The sequence below is a fragment of the Balaenoptera borealis genome (assembly GCF_965194805.1).
Source record: "Balaenoptera borealis genome assembly, chromosome: 14".
In the NCBI taxonomy this organism is placed as follows: domain Eukaryota; kingdom Metazoa; phylum Chordata; class Mammalia; order Artiodactyla; family Balaenopteridae; genus Balaenoptera; species Balaenoptera borealis.
In genome coordinates this window covers 72382235-72399627 of record NC_138875.1, presented here as the reverse complement: position 1 = coordinate 72399627, position 17393 = coordinate 72382235, and the positions used below count along the sequence as shown (strand labels likewise).

Here is a 17393-nt window from a genome sequence, read left to right as displayed (position 1 = left end):
CCAAAGGGCCCAGAGGATGCCCAGTGAGAAGGATGCTTCTCTCTGAGCCTCAGTTTCCGCAGCTCCAAAACAAGAGTAGTATCACCTGCCTAGAAGAACCTCTGGGAAGATTTAATGTGATGAGGGAATTATAGTTCTTGGCACATAGTAGGTGCTCTGGGCAGTTCCTCTTCTTGTCTCCTGTGTCCCCAACACTGCCTGAAATGGTGTTTCCTGGGTCCTGCCCTGGCAGTGGATTTGTATCGAGCCATCCATACTCTCTCCCCTGCACCTTCTCCTGCACCCACCCCTGAATCGGGCTCTCATCTCTGGATGTGCTGGGGTGGGGGGTCGGTGGAGATGGGGGTTGGGATGAAGGGTTCAGCTGTTGATCTGGGTTCAGGGGGCTCCACCACCTTCCAGCTGGGTAACCTCGGGCACATCACTTAGCTTCTCTGAGCCTCTGCTTCCTCCTCTGGAAAGTGGGAGTAACAGCGATACATTCAACCTCTGGCTCTGGGTCCTCCCAAACCTCTGGTTCTTAGATCCAGAGCCAACTGCTGTTCCTCATTCTTCCCTGCAGGTGTTTCCAGCTGTGTTTGGGGACTGATTGGCCAAGGACCCACATTGGAGAGCTTTGGACATCGTAACAGTGAACGGTAAGGGACACGGGATCTGAACTCATCTCTCCAAAGGGCATCAGTGGGGGACGAGGACGAGGTGGGTGCACTCTCAGTGCAGCTGTCCCTGGGTTTTGGAAATATGGTCGGAATCAAGTTCACAGCACTACGCACCTCTCCTTTGTTGCGATTTTTCCATGATTTGAGGAGTTTTTTGATGAATATCTGTCTCCCACTAGACTGTAAGGGAAAGCGGAGGGTGCCAGAGAGGCAGCAAAAACATGGTGGTCCAGAGGGACCATAGACTCTGAAGCTGGGGCTTGACTCCTGGCTCTGCCTCTTCCCAGCTGTATGACTTTGGGCACGTGACTTAAGCCCTCTGTGCCTCAGTTTCCTCATCTGTAAAATGGGGTTTGTAACAGCCTCATTGAGTTATTACGAGGATGAAAAGAGTTTACATACATCAACCCTTTAGAATAGTACCCGATATATAGGAGGTGCCTGAGAGGTGTTAGTCAAGTAAATAAAGTAGCAAAGCCACCCAACTGGCCTTGCTCACAGCCAGGGAGGGCACTGTCAGTCGCGCTGGCAGTGGTCAACCTCTTAAAGCCAGTTCTAATCAAAGTTCCCCTAATGACCCCTGCCTCCACTTGCAGAGTATGGAGGACGAGGATAACAACACCTCCCTCACCTACGAGTACGTGTACTCTGATGATTTCGACCCCATCGTGGTTTTGGAGGAGTTATCTCCCCTGGAAGGCAGGGTGGTCAGGATCTTCCTGGTGGTGGTCTACAGCATCATCTGTTTCCTCGGGATCCTGGGCAATGGCTTGGTGATCATCATTGCCACCTGCAAGATGAAGAAGACGGTGAACACCGTCTGGTTCCTCAACCTGGCCGTTGCGGATTTCCTGTTCAACGTCTTCCTCCCAATCCACATCACCTACGCCGCCATGGACTACCACTGGGTGTTCGGGACAGCCATGTGCAAGATCAGCAACTTCCTGCTCATCCACAACATGTACACCAGCGTCTTCCTGCTGACTGTCATCAGCTTCGACCGCTGCATCTCCGTGCTCCTCCCCGTCTGGTCCCAGAACCACCGCAGCGTCCGGCTGGCTTACATGGCCTGCATGGTCATCTGGGTCCTGGCTTTCTTCTTGAGTTCCCCATCCCTCGTCTTCCGGGACACAGCCCATCTGCACGGGAAGATATCCTGCTTTAACAACTTCAGCCTGTCCGCCACCAGCTCTTCCTCGTGGCCCACTCATCCCCAGGCGGACCCTGTGGGCTTTGGCCGGCACGTGGCGGTGACCATCACCCGCTTCCTCTGCGGCTTCCTGATGCCGGTGCTCATCATCACCGCCTGCTACTTCACCATCGTCTACAAGCTGCGGCGCAACCGCCTGGCCAAGACCAAGAAGCCCTTCAAGATCATCGTGACCATCATCATCACCTTCTTCCTCTGCTGGTGCCCCTACCACACGCTGTACCTTCTGGAGCTCCATCACAGCGCCATGCCTGGCTCCGTCTTCAGCCTGGGTGTGCCCCTGGCCACTGCCATCGCCATTGCCAACAGCTGCATGAATCCCATTCTGTACGTCTTCGTGGGCCAGGACTTCAAGAAGTTCAAGGTGGCCCTCTTCTCCCGTCTGGTCAATGCTCTGAGTGAGGACACAGGCCACTCCTCCTATCCCAGCCACAGAAGTTTCACCAAGATGTCATCCATGAACGAGAGGGAGACCAGCATGCTCTGAGCCTCGCCTGGAACACCCCCCCCCCCCCCCCGTGGATACTCCCAACCTTGGAGGCTCAAAGCTACGCCTCCTCGAGACCACGGCAAGAACATCTTGGGCACCCACAGATGCCCGCTGTATTTTGCATGGGGCTGAACTGTGTTTTGAACTGGGAATCCAGGGCTCAGGACTCCTTTCTTCCAGGGGCACGGCGGACAGAGCGCGCCACGGGGCTCGGCCTTGGACCAGCATCCCGTGCGTCCTGGGAGACCAGCCTTGACTGATGCAAAGCAAAAAAAGGGAGAATTCCCAAAAGCACTGCCATGAACTGGGATGGGCATGAGACAGAGGGATCAGTTACCTACCTGAGTGCTTCCCAGGAATGACACAAACACTTTTCAAGGTCCATTCCTGGTGTGAGCAGAGGAGGTCAGAGCAAACCCAGTGTGATGTAGGTCACGCCTCGCTCATATCCCTCTATCAATAGCTGGCCAGAAATCCTGCCACTCAAGCCATTCCTCTGGGTTAGGGCGTGTGGAAATGCACACACCTTCTCCAGGTTCCCTGGGAAGAGAAGGTGACATATGAGCACAGGAATTCCCGGGACCATGCATTTGACTTTCAGATCAGCTGAAAAGACAGACAACAGGTCCTGAGGAGCCATGGGGCTCTTTGTGAGGGCAAGAGAAGCAGGGCTATGATGAGGACTCGGGGTTTTGGGGAAGGAATGAAGAAAGAAAAGACCTTTCAAAGGGTGCGTGACATGAATCAACTCACCCTCGAACCACCCAGGGCGATGGTGCTTTGGGCCGTAGCTACTTTGGGGGTGGGGGTGATGCCAGCCCCTTGCCCCAAGCCCTGTTCTCACTTTGCATTTGTCACCCTGGGCTGGTTCGAGGTGGGCAGCTTCACCAGCAGCCTCCACCCCATCACAGGGATTCCTCCCTCTTCCCTGATCCACTGGTTCTGGCTGGAGATGCTCAGAAGAAAACACTCCAGGGCAGGAGGCAGATGGGAGGACGGTGGGGGACATCTGCTCCTTCTCAACTTCCTCAAAGCCTGGCTGGAGGCTAGTCCAAAATCAGCTGCAGGAAGCAACCTGGGAGCACCTCATGGGCTGAATCTGAGTCCGAGGGCTCAGTCCCCGAGCTCGAAGCAGAATCTGGAGCCTGGCTCACTAGACTGTGCTCCTGAGATGCAGGGCCGAGGGGGGCCCACAGGCCTAGGGCCCCTCCTATGTGCAGTCACATTGTCTCTTCTGGGATCCACACCTCCCTCTGCTGCAGTGTCATTGTCCCATTTACAAACGACAAAGCTGAGGCTCAGAGAAGGGAAGTTACGCACCCAACGTCACACAGCTAGCCAGGGGCACAGTTACCCGTCTGAACCCAGCTCCGTCTGGTCCCAGAAACTCTGTTCTTTTATGGAGAATGTATCTACTGAGAATATTCTAGACTATCCTGGTAACCTACATTTATTTAGCACTTCTATGTTAAGCACTTTACATGTGTATCTCATTTTTCCCTCACAGCAGCCCTGAGTTAAGTACAATTATCACTTCCCTTTTATGGATGAGGCATCTGGGGCTCAGAGAGTTTAAGTAACTTGTCCAAGGGCACCCAGCAGGTCTCTGTTAGAGTCTGGCTAGGTTTGAACCTAGGTCTGTCTGGCTCAAATAAGGCCGCAGAGGCTTGGGGTTTTGACCATAAATATATATGCATCCCTCAGCAGATTAATGTAAACATCTTAAGGGCTTTAAAGGCAGCTTTGCAAATAGTTTTCAAAAACGATCCAACGTGGCAAAGAAAATGTACTTGGCTCCCAGCTCCCTTGGCATCCATTCACAGCCACCCACCCTGGCTCCCACCTCCTGTGTCCCCCCAGCTCTCCGGGGGAGGGCAGTGGGGAGAGAGGCCTGGCGGGAGGGCCCTTTGGCCTCCAAGTGTCCATATTCTGCTCTCTTCCAAGTTTCTTTGTTGCGAAGCCACTTCAACAACATACAGTGAACAGATGTAACGTATACACAGCCGCACGGCAAGTTCCCGAGGCCACGGGCTGTTTGGAATCACACCTCATTAAGAGACAAACTGTTCCTTCCCTTGTTGGGTCATTGTGTTTGTGAGGCAGCTCTGAATTGACCCCACTGGGGCCTCCGATTGTTTTGAGCAATCTGAACTTAGCTTGAGCTAAGGGAGCTTTAAATATTGCCCAGCGGCCCCTGTCACCCCCCTTCCCAACTTCACAGGGGAAGCATCCAGGGCACAAGATGGAGTGGGACGTGTTCCAGGCCCCAGAGACAGTCACCAGCCACTCGGGGAGGATCGTGCTGTTTCTTGGGGCTCAGTTTCTTGTTCCTTCCGGGCTGTGTGCAGGTCAGGCCAGGCTGGGGAAGCCAAGAAATCATTTTGTCATTGGAAAAGCTGATGAACAGGAGCAAAATAAAAACCAGCTGTTTTCCTCCTCGGAGCCAGGGCTCGCTCTTTCTGGCTGCCCCACCAAGTCTTCCTGTTCCGATTGTAGTTCCCCATCAAATGCTTAAGTGCCACCATAACACCCTTTTCAACCTTGTCCCTACAGCTTCTTCTTCTGACCCCACAGGTCACACACACAAAGGCCCTGCAGTTCACAAAGCACGTTCACCTGAATGACTCCACAGGCAGCCAACACGCTTTGTGCCCGAGAGCCCTCCCTCCAGGGCCAGGACCCGCCAGTGGAGCCTCAGTGCTGCCTCCTGGGTTTGGTGGGTGGGTGGAGGGGGCACGGGGCTGTGGGCAGAGGGACAAGAGGAGAAGATGCTGTTTGAGGGTCGGGGAGAGGGAGGGAGGAGGGAAGCACAAAGGAAACAGAGAACGACAACGAAGAAAAGAGATCTGGCATTTATCAAGCATCTACCATGTGTCCGGCACAAAATCTCATCAAACCCTCAAAAACGGTCCTGTGAGAAGAGGACCATCAGACTCGCCTTGTGGGGTGCAGAAAGGGAGGTTCAGATTGTGGACCTCACTTGTTCAGGGTCACACAGTAGTAAACGGAACTGGGTCTGCTGCCTGAATTCCCAGCTTCTTCAGCCCTTGGGAGGATGGAGAGGGAGGGGGGAGGGGGAGGGGAAGGGAGAGAAGAAGGAGGAGGTGCAAGACAAGAGGGAGGGGCTCAGAAGGGGAGACCAACCCAGGCGCTGGCTGGGGGAGGAGTTTGCTTTAAGCCCTTGAGCTTGGAGAGCTTAGGGGCCAGGATGGGTGGGAGAAAAGAGAATCCAATCATGAGAGCCACAGGGCCATTCAAACTCAAACCACCCAGGTCTTTCCCATTTTACAGATGAGGGAACTGAGGTCGCAAGAGCTGCCCTTCGAGAAATCTGCAAAATTAGGTGGTGTTGGCTTGGATGGAATGGTCATTGATTCCCCAACTCCTGCCTCTGGCCTCCCTCTCCCGTTCCTCCCTGACATGCTGTGATGCTCTGGCTTTGGAAAATTGCCACTGGGGCTGGTATCCAAGACCAGGGGAATCAGGAAGCCGCTTGTCAGACCTTGAGGTAGGGGGCTTGCTTGCTTCCCCTGTTTGAGGACAACATTTCTCTTAAATAAAGAAACTGAAGCAAGCGTGGGGCTCCATGCTGGAGGGTCCTGACCCTTGCCTTCCCCGCCCAACTCGTGGAATACCAGCTGAGGCTCAGAGAGGTGAAATGTCCTGTCCAAAGTCACACAGCTATGTTGTGAGACAGCAGGAGAAGCCCTGAAATTCCCGACCTCCCATTCCCCAAATTTTGAACTTCAAGAAATCCACATCTCGAAAAAAATTCCCTCCACTCATGTAATTTTCCTAGAAACCAAGGATATGAGGCAAGTAGTGACTTACTCAAGACAAAATAGCAAGCCATGGCAGAGAAGGGACCGAAACCCAGGACTCCTTACTCCTAAGTCCGTGCATCGGGCCACCCAAGGACAGATGCTCCCATTTACACATTCATCTAGCCATCCTTTCACACACCCATCCATTTCCATAACCATCTGTTTATAAATCCACCCATTCATCTACTCCACAAGCATCTATTTAATACGTCCTCTTTGCCAGGCCCTGCAGGCATTGGGAATGCGGGGATGATCAGTACATACACCATCTCTGTCCTCCTGAGCACATTCATTGGCCAGTGGTGACAGCCTATTAAAAAAAACATACCCCAAACGGAAAACAACCATAGTAAATGCTACCCACATATTATAGAGGGATGTGACCCTGTCCAAAGGCCAAGGAAATTTCCTGGGAGAAGAGACACCTGAGATGTGAAGGATGGGTAGGCGCTCATTCAGTGGGTAGGTGCTGGAGAGGGTGTTTCAGGTGGAGGAAACAGCGTGGGCAATGGCATTGATGTGGGAGGGAGCAGAATGACTCTGAGAGACTGAAAGGGGGTGGAGGCTGCAGCAGAGCCAGTAGAATGAATAGGGACCAGATAGGATGGAGAGGAGACAGGGCCAGACTGCGGGATGGGGGTGAAGGGGAAGCCATGTTTAAGGGAGTAACGTGCTCAGACGTGCCTATTAAAAGGATGCCCGATGCCCAGGGCTGCTCTGGGGCACAAGCTAGAGAGGGGCGAGAGGGGAAGCGGGACGCTGCTGCGGCATCCAGGTGAATGCCCTGGTGCCTGGACTTTGGGAGCCAAGGTGGAGCTTGAGAGAAGTGGACTATTCCAGAGATAGTTAAAAGCTACCCAAGCTTTCTCCAGGGACCAGTTAGTGGGAAACCAACCCAGGGCTCGTTTCAGCTGCAGAGAGACCTCGGTGCATTGCTTTATTGATGGAAATTAACTGTAAATATTATTCAAATGTACCTCCCAATGCACACTTATATTTCTCAGGGGAGCCCTCTGAGCATATAATAAAGCCCTGTAAATAATACATATATTAACCTAAGAGGAATGGAAGCATATTAATGCAGCAATTGTGGGTGGTGGTTGAGGGGAATTTTAGCAGACGACACTCCAAGTGCTTGAACTTGGGGTTTAACCTCGGAGGTCACCGGGTTCTGCCCTGGGGGATCCTCCAGACACCCTCCAAGCACTTTCCTGTCATTAACTCATTGAATCCTTACAGCGATCTTTGTGGTAAGGACCATTACTATCTGCATGTACAGATGAGGAAACTGAGGTTCAGAGAGGTGAAGTGACTTGCCCAGTGTCACACAGCTAGTAAGTGGTCGAGCTAGAATTCAAACCCCAGTCTCTTTGGACCCTAAAGCAACTTGCAAACATAAACTGTCCTCTGAAGAGACTCCTCCCTGGAGAAGGATGGCAAGCATGTGCTCTCTCTCCAGTGTCAGATTTTGAGGTGGTGAGAGTGGGAGAATCTGAGAGATTGGTTTTTTGTTTGGAGGGAGGAAGTGGTGTCTGGGTGGGCTTGTCACTTCCTCCTGAGCCTGAGAATCTTAGGGTTGTTGAGTTTGGAAGGAACTCTGCTTCATCAAGTTCATCCCTTCCCATCCCCCCATTTTGCAGATTGTGAAACTGAGGCTTTTTTGTAATAACATTGGGACCTCCTTCCTACCTCACTGACTGCTGTGAAATGAGATGTGTGTGGAAATGCTCATGTGGATCATTTTTAAATACCATTATTCTAGAGACCTGGACATTCACCAAGCTACCCTCTTCACTTCTTAGTTTGTTGACAAGGGCTTTGGTGCTGGTCTGCCCTGAAGGACCCCTGCCTAAGGTCTGGGAGTCACTGGGAGTTTCCAGTGGAGTCTTCCTTCCAGGGGAAACAGGAGATCTTGGAAAAACCTGGTACAGGGCAGAGACATGCTGTGTTTGGGGCATAAACTCTACCCTTCAAAATTGTCCTGGGTATGGGTGAGAGATGATCTCTATCTTGATGTAGATGGTGGTTCCATGGCTGCCTTCATATGTAAAAACCCATTTCTCTGTACATATAAGACTAATGCACTTCAAAGTAATTAAGTTATGCCTCAATTAAAAGTATTTTTTAAAATAAAATAAAATAATTCATGGCGTCTGCAGGAATGACTTCCCACTTGCATTGGCAGCATAGACAGACCCAGGTTTGGGGGCTTCCCTCTGATTCAAGGGAGCAACTCAGAGGGGGGTAATCTCTGCAGGGTCCATCCAAAGAGGCAGGACCTTAGGAAAGACTGAGCACCCCCTGCCCAGCTCTGTCCCCTGACTCAGAGGGCTTCTGATGGTTAAGATCCAGGATCACATGGGCTCAGGAGTCAGAATGAGTGGGTTGGAATCTCAGCTCCACCATTTACATCAGCTAGGGTTAGGGCTAAGGTTAAGGCTCTATGACCTTGGGCAAGCTACTCAACATCTCCAAAGCCTCAGTTTTCTCATCTGCACAAGGTGTATAATAGGAACTTGCAGCTCACGGGGTTGCCATGGGGATTAAAGGAGATGCGGCATGTAAGCATTTAGCAGGTGTTGGGCTCACACTCACTGCCCTCTTTCATCTAGACATGCATCCACCCCGTCACTGGTCTCCCCACTTCCAGCCTTGCCCCCCGACAACCACTCACCACGAAGCAGCCAGAGTTAGCATCCATCCGTCACAGAGTACAATAATCCAGACCTTTCGCTGTGGCTTACAAGGCCCTAGAGGACTGACATCACCTCCTCCATCTTTATCTCGTGATGCTCCCCAGTCAGGCATTCCTCTCTGCGTCCCCAAAACAAAAGAGGCAGGTTAACAACGGCAACAAAGCTAACACATCCAAGGCTGTTCCCACTTCTGGCCTTCGTGTCTGCTATCCTGGGACCTCTGTGTGCATGACTGGTTCCTCCACCTCCTTTAGGTCTCAGCTTCAGTGTCACCTCCTGAGAGAGGTCCTTCCTGACCCCTTCCCCCACTTAGAGTAGCCTCCGTCCCCATTCACTGTCTATCAGATCTCTTGTTTCATTTTCATCATGGTACCTCCTGCCATCCGGAATGATTTGATTTATTTGTTTAGCTGCCTTAAGACTGTCCCCCTACTGGGCAGCGAGCTCCATCAGGGCAAGGACCGTGCCCATCTTGCCCACCTGTGTATCCCCAGCGCCCAGAGTGGTGCTTAGCACAGAAAAAGTGCTCACAGTATTTTGTTGAACGGATGAAAAAATAACGTAAGCTGATGTTATTTTTATCATCATCATCATCATCTAATTTCATGACAATCATTATTACAATACATCATTTCCAAAGTATTTTCACATTTTTTCCCATATTGATGGAACTTGGAAAGGGTAGGACTATCCCCCATTTCACAGACATGGAAACTGAGGCCCCAGTTCACCTAGTTTGGAAGTGGAGAAGCCACGGTCCTTTCCCTTGTACCATTAGGAGCGGTCACAAATGAAGGAGGCTTCCATTAAGTGCTTCTACCTCCCTTGGTTTTTTCCCTTCCCTTTTGTCTGATTAATTGCAGCCTGAAACTAAAGGAACCAGATGCCTCCCTCCTCCTCTTTCCCCTCCTCCTATTGTTTTGTTCTTTTCCGGACAAGGACCCTGTTAAGGATTTGGCTGGTACAACCATGACCACAAACTTCCACTTAGAAATCATGGATAGAGCAATCAACTGGGCCGCAGGTCTGTGTTGGGCACTGGGTGATACTACAGCAGGAAGCACAGCCAGATAATTATTCCCTGATGCCCAAGTGTCCCTGGAGCCCAGATGCCTAGCTTTGGGAGAGGTGGCTCCGGATTATCTTCTCCCTGACTTCCATCATACAGATGATTGACACCTATAGAGCAAACATCTGGATAATAGAATGAGTTTCCGGTTGGCTCCCAGATGCTGGTGCCACAGAGCAGGGACACACACAGGGAGGTGGGAAAGGGGGCTCTCAGCCTTGGCTTGTGGCTGGTAACAGCCTATGAGCCCCTGGTTCATGGCAGGCAGTTTACGATGCTCAGGGCCCAGCGCTTTACTGGGAAGGTTTGACTCATGATGGGATTTTAGGCAATTCCACATCCATCGTCCCATTTCATCCTCATTAGAAGCCTGAAGCGTAAAAGCGTCTTAACTTTGGAGATGAAGAAGTTGAAACTCAAGAGGTCAAGCTTCCTAGAACCACACAGATATCCATTAGGGTACTTATTGCCATCTGGAATAATTTCATTTATTTCTGTGTTTAACTGCCTTAAGGCTGTTCCCCTACTGGGCGGTGAGCTCAAAAAGGCAGGGATTGTGTTTATCTTGCCCACCTCTGTATCCCCAGCACCCAGAGCTGTGCTTAGTACACAAAAAGCGCTCACAGTATTTTTGTGGAGTGAATGAAGAAATAAGCACAAGTTGATGTTATTTTTATCATCATCATCATCATCGAGTTTTATGACAATGGCTGCTATTACAATTCACCGTTTCCAACTTGTTTTCACCTTTTTTTCTATATTGGTGAAACTTGGGAAGTTTCATTGATTTTTATTGAGCACCTACACCGTGCTGGGCTCTGGGGATATGACAGCAATCACTAGCCTCACTTTCCTGAATCTTACAACATATTAGTATGGAGAAGAGTTGAGATTTGAACCCACATTTGTATTGCTTGGTGGCTCATACTCTTTCACTAGATATGCTGCTTCTTGTGTTCAATAAATGAAGTACGAAGAAATTAGTACAGAAGGGAGAGAAAGGCTTTCTGTTATAAAGCCTTGAACCTCCCAGGAGTTAGAGAGAGAAGACTCACATCTTGGCTGGGAGTTGATGAACTGGGATTGATTCTGGGGGCCAGGATGCATCTGTCAGCGACTGCTCCCCCATCTCTGACTCCTCAAAATAGGAGAGTGATCTGATCCATTATTCCTTCCCTCCTTTGAAAGAGCATCAGGGAGCTGGCATTGCTTAGCCCAGACGAATGGCATGCTAAAGGTGGAATTGCAGGAACCGAGAAGGTTGAAGGAACAAGAAATTGGGAATGGAGCGGGGGCTTCCCTGCTCCCCTAGCAAGCTCACCATAGGGACAATGGGTTTTCAGCTTGTTGGAATCTTAAATATCACCCCTTTCTGGTTCCTGGATTTCCCAGGTGTGTCACCTGCTTATAAACCTCATCCTGGTTCCCTGGCCACAGCATCTTCAAGGATGCAGATGGTTCTATGGAAACGGCTTGCTCAAGCTGAACATGTCAAAGCTGACAAGACCCTTATGGTCAGTCTAGTGGAGCCACTCCACTGGATCCCTGATGGGACTCCAGAGTTCATCGGAGGTGAGCCAGGGCAAGAACCCAGATGTCCCCACAGCCAGCTCCACTGTTCTCTGATCTTCAGTGTGGTTGTCCATCCCCTTCAACAGCTCCACCTTTTTCTCACATTTTGGTTCAGACACATCAATCCGTGTCAACCACATATTCCTCGATAGAGCATTAATTGCTCAGTTGATTTCCTAGCAAACCTAGTAGAAGAACCACAACTTATTTAGGCAACCCCCTATTGAGGGACATGTAGATTGTTTCCTTTTTAGAAGTGTCATTGTTGCCGTTGTTGTTTTTGTAACTCCCTGATGGATTCTCCCCGGAGAAGCTAGGTATAGCTGAGCTTCTGAAGCCTGACCCTCAAGCCCCGGGAAATCTGCAGATCTGACTAATCTGAGCTTTTCGCACACCATCCCCACCTCGGGTCTGGACCCCACCCTCTCCCTTGGAGGAGAGGGACGCGCTCTTTGGAGGCCTTAAGAGGAGGTCAGCCAGCTCAGGAAAGAGAGGCGGGTGCAGTAGGCAGTGATCACACGCATAGTCTCTGGAATCAGGCCAGGTTGATTGGGCAAATAACTTTTCCTCTCTGAGCCTCAGTTTCCCCATCCATACGATTCGGAATGTGGGGGAAATGTCTTGCAGGGTTGCATGAGGATTCAATAAAATAATCCATGTCAAGAGCTTATCACAGCATCTGGAAAATATTACATGCCCCCCAAAGTTGCTAGCTCTCGCTGTTGTAATGTTTTATTCCATTTTTTCCCTTTTACTGGAGCTACAAGACTGCACTTGCTTTGTTATCTCTGGGGGCTGTGCCTAATCCAGACCATTGTTTCAGGAGGCTGCACAAATCTGCTTAAATTACCTATTGGGGTTGTACCTTGAACGCTTGCTACAATGTTGGTGTGTGAAGAAAATGTAATTTCTTTGTCTGCAGCTGACCTGGTCTTCCTTATGACATCTGCCCCAACTTCTCCCATCCCCCTGCATTGGCAGAAAACAAAACAAAAAACAAACAGTTAAGCTTTACCCATGTTGTGGGTTGAAGTGTGTCCCCCAGGTTCATGTGTTGAACTCCTAACCCCCAGTACCTCAAAATGTGACCTGCTTTGGAGATAGAGTTTTCACAGAGGTAATAAAGTTGAAATCAGTCATTAGGGTAGGTCCTAATCCAATATGACTGGTGTCCTTATGAAAAGGGGAAATTTGAACACAGACACATACAGAGAAAAGACGACATAAAGAGACAGAGGGGGAAACAGCCATGTACAAGCCAAGGAGAGAGGCGTGGAGAAGATCTTCCCCTCCAGGCTCTCAGCAGGAACCAACCCTGCTGACACCTTGATCCTGGACTTCCAGCCTCCAGTTGTGAGACAATGTGTTTCTGATGTTTAAACCACCCAATCTGTGGTAATATGTTACAGCAGCTCTAGCAAACAAGTCTAACCCCGTTTTGACATTTTAGTCCAAATGATAGTTATACAGGTTCCTGAGGTTAAGTGTCCTCCTGCTTTTCTCCTGGGGTGGTTTTGGGCATGTGGAGGGCGGGGCTTGGTCTGATGGTCCCAGGGGAGTGTGGAGGAGTCCAGAGCTCCTGAGGGCTCCCTGACCCAGTGCGTGTGGAGAAATGTCTCCATTCTCCCTGGTCCTGCGTGTGTGAGTATAAGACCATGGAAAGAGGATCTTGCCCTGGGCTTGGCTGGTTAGCTTCCCAGTGGCTCCCCTGAATATAAACCCCAGCACCCCTCCTCTGCCCTCCTCCCAGCTTGGACTGAGGTGAGGCATCCCAGCTTGTGTGAAGGTCACCTGGTCCTGCCCCACATCCATACCACGTGAGAACTGAGGGTGCTGAGAAAGCCAGTGAGATGAGGCTGTGATCTAGAGAGCCCCCCTGTCCTCACTGTACCTGGGTCAAAGTTGCAAGAAAGAAGGCCAAGCAAATACCTGGGCAGTCCTCTCTCCTGAATCCTTCTCCCCTTCTCCTTCTATGACTCCTGGTTCTGGAAAAAGAAGCAGCTTTTCTTTTCCTCTCCCTATGTTGTATTCCCGTATCATCTGGTGGTAAGCCTCGGAGTTGTAGCAGGAAGGGGGTCTGCTCTGTACCCTGGCAGAATCCAGGAGCTAGGCTTTCTTTTGTGTGTTAAAAAAAGAGAATAAAGGAAGTTGGAAAATCCTTCCTCAAGACAACAGCCCACCTTTAGTCCATAGCTTTGCTGCAAATCCCATTGCGCGTGTCAGAGCAGAATATCCCATCACTCTTCCTCTTATACAACAGGTCCAACTCTCCTCCCACACACACAGGCTCTTGGGGCCAATTGGACAAAGATCTTCCATTTGGAACACTAATAAGGAAAAGCTTCCTTTTATTATCATTTCCAGAAGAGCCACCTGTTACCATTACTTCTTCACTTTCTGCTGCTCCCAACAGGGTTTGAGTCTTAAAAAGTGGAATGAAAAAGTCATAATGATCGCTATTAAGATCATTATTAACAACTTTCAACAATTATTGACAATTATTCTACATTTCACATTTGGAGGAGGAATGAAGGCTTGAAGAGGTGAAGTCTCTTGCCCAAGGTGACTGGGTTGGGGAGATAGTATGGCGATGGGAGTTGAACCCACCTTTGTCTGACTTCAAGCTGTTTATCCTTGCACTAGGAAGAGTGCATCATTGCAGCCCAGGAGGTTTTGGTGTTGCTGTAATCAGGCTCCTGTGCACAGCCATATGTGATTTTCTGCCCACTTAGGTGAGCTGCTTCCCAGATTTCTGAGACCTGGGACTCAGCCAGTGACAGGGTTGGAAAAGCTCCATGGAGAGGATGGTGCTTTATGAGATCCCCTTAGTCTCCTAATGCATCTGTAATAGGATTAATGTTGCCTGGAATCCAGGCATCTTCTCTCCCTTCCTGAGCTCTCTGAGTCCCCTGGGTCGGGGAATTAGAGACCCATCCTGGATCTTTGGAGACTACAAGAACAGATGCTCAAGCCATTCCCCAAATGTTCCATGTGCAGTGCTGTTTGCAGCCATTCTGGCTTACAAGAGGCTTTCACCCGCCTGACCTCACTGCACCCTAAATGTTCACTGGGACAAGGCGGATGAGCCCCAATTTTAATGAGGTGCTCAGAGAGGTCAAGACATGTGCCCAAGCAACACAGCTAAGGAATAGTGGTGCCAAGACTAGAGTTTAGGACATGGCGGCTGCCAAGGTCTTGGGCTCAGTATTGAACTTGATGACCTGGCCACCAAGTGCCTTCTACACTTTGTGCCTCAATTTCTTTTTTTCATCTGCAAAATGGAGAAGCAGTGCAGGTTCTGAAATGAGGTGCTAAATCAGAAGGCAAGAGACTTGTGTTTGAGTCCTACCTCTGTCACAGGGTCTGTGTGTAACTTTGAGGTGGTCATGTTCCCTTTCTGGATCTCAGCCTTTCTTTCTGAAAAAATAGGGAAGGGGAAGGAGATGGGTTTTGACAGGAATGCAGTTATCAGAAGTTAGCATATAACAGGTACCTACTATGTACCGGGTACTTAAGACACACATCACTTCATCAAATCCTCCCCAAACCCACAGAGGCTAGCACGGCTATACACGTTTCATGGATGTGGAAACTCACGTTTATGTGTTTCCAGAGGCTTGCTCTTGGCCAGACAACCTCTAAGGATCCTTTAAGCTCTGACATTCCAAGATTCTAGGCAGAGGGTTTAGACAGATCAGGACTCAAATCCTGCCTTTGCCACTTCCCAGTCGTGGGACATTCTGGACTACTAGCTTCACCTCTCTGAGTCTCAGTTCCTTCATCTGCAAAATTGGTCCATCGTGTCCACCTGTTGGAGTTACTGACATAATTAAACGGTACACTACATATAAGTCCACCATCCAGCATGTGGTAGATGTAGATCTTTTTGCCCTTTTCCTGCCCACACTCACGGAATGTTTGAAAGAAATAGGAAGAATCTCTCCTCTCCCCAGCAAAATCCTTTCCCTCCCTCCTTCCCTTCTGTTCTGCTCTACCACACTCAAGTTCCAGCAGTTGCACTTAATTGGATTTAACTTAATAGTTTTATTGATGCCTTTTTGTTCAGAGGACGAAGAGGCCTCTGGGTAATTTGCACATTTTTAACAAACCAAATAAAGAGCTGATAAGCATAAACAAGTGCGTTTTAATTGGATTAAGGGAAAGCTTGGCTTGGGGACTGCAAACTACAAAGGAGCTGGAGGAAAAAGGGCTCTTGGAGATTTCAGATTTTCTGCTTCCTCGGACCTCCGAAGCACTCTGCACAAGGCTCTGGTTTCTTTCTAATAAACTGCGTTCTGGTGTATTTGTGTCCATGTCTTACTTCCTACGTGAGATGGCAGCATCTTTCCCCCACCATCCTTCTCCACCTGCTGCTATGCGCCATGTGACAAGTGGTTCAACCCTCTGCCTTTGGTCTCAGACCCACCAAAGTTCAGTTCCTGGTCCTGACTATTCCATGCTTCTCTTGAGCAATTTATTTAATCCTCTAAGCCTCAGTTTGCTGTGAAAGGGGATAGTGGTGTTCTCTAAACTGTAAGGTTAGTGTGAGAATTACATGCTGGGAAGTTGCCTGTTTCTGAATAGGTCCAGCAAAATGGCAGCCACTAATAGCAGGGGGAGGGATCAAAGTCCCTGTTCTCATGGGGGCTCACATATCTGTGAGTCAGATATTCTAATACTTATTGTCCAAAACATCCCCAACTGATGGGGCAGGGGATTGTTTTGTCATGTGAATCCCTGCACAAAATTTAAATATGCAAACAACTAAACTCTCATACACTCCTGGAGGGAATACAAAATGGTACAGCCTCTTTGGCAAAGTTTGGCAGTTTCTTTTATTAAAGTTAGACATCTATTTACCTTGTGATCTGGCAGCAATTCCATTCCTAGGTATCTACTCAAGAGATTGAAAACATTATGTTCACACAAAGACCCACATGTGAACATTTGTAGTAGCTTTATTGATAATAACCAAAAACTGGAAAGAAGTCAAATTGCTATAAATTGGTGAATGGGTTAAAAAAAAAGAGTACTGAGAGTACTACTCAGGAGTGAAAAGGAATGAACTATTTACATATGCAACATTGAGTATAAATCTCAAAAGGCTTATGTTAGCTAAAAGAAGCAAGATTTGTATGACTCCATTTACACGAAATTCTGGAAAATTATAATGATAGAAAGCAGACTAGTGGTTGCTAGAGGCTATGGGGTGGGGGGCGGAGGGAAGGAATCGACTGCAAAGGGCATCAAAGAATTTTTTGGGGGGAAATGGTAATGTTCCATAGCATGATGGTGATGGTGGTGACCTGACTGTATATGGTGATGGTTAAAATTCATCAAATTGTATAGCTGAAATTGGCAAATTTTGTTATATGCAAAATATACTTCAATAAAGCTGATCAAAAAACAAAAGAAAACATTGAGCCCATGGTGGAAGACATACTGATATTGACAACAATAATAATTAAATCCCTTCAGTGGGTCAGGCTCTCCACATACATGTCTCACTTTCTAGACCAGAAAACTGATGCTCAAGAACATGAAACATTTCTAAGGCCACACACCTGGGAAGTGGTAGAGCTGGGACTTGAACCTGGGAAGGTGAAGGCACCTCATCCAGACTCCAAGACCAAAGAGCTGGCCATCCTGTGGCTTGGGAATCAGGTCATTTGCTGGGGAAAGATGCAATCCTAACACCTGAGGGGGCCGCTGGTTTCTCCTTGGGGATTAGCTAACAATTACCGAATCCACGCCTCTAATGAGGTGGAAAGCAGCCTCTGATAACAATAATTAGTACTGAAGCATTGCTTTTTAACATTAACTTGCTTTGAAGGTGTGTTTATTAATTAAACACTTTCCACAGCCCTGGGAGG

The 17393-nt window shown here is 49.1% G+C and overlaps 1 protein-coding gene across 8 annotated transcripts in view; it reads left to right on the top strand.

The window, feature by feature from the left end:
• CMKLR1 (chemerin chemokine-like receptor 1) overlaps positions 1–4801 on the top strand; it is a 39704-nt gene extending 34903 nt beyond the window's left edge. For all 8 annotated transcript variants that reach the window (XM_082353829.1, XM_082353830.1, XM_082353831.1 and 5 more), the window contains 2 exons: positions 563–638; positions 1256–4801. In XM_082353829.1, coding sequence (XP_082209955.1) covers positions 1259–2356 — 1098 coding nt within the window. In that variant the 5' untranslated portion in view covers positions 563–638; positions 1256–1258 and the 3' untranslated portion in view covers positions 2357–4801. The remainder of the gene's footprint in view (positions 1–562; positions 639–1255) is intronic.
• The last annotated feature ends 12592 nt before the right edge of the window (positions 4802–17393 follow it).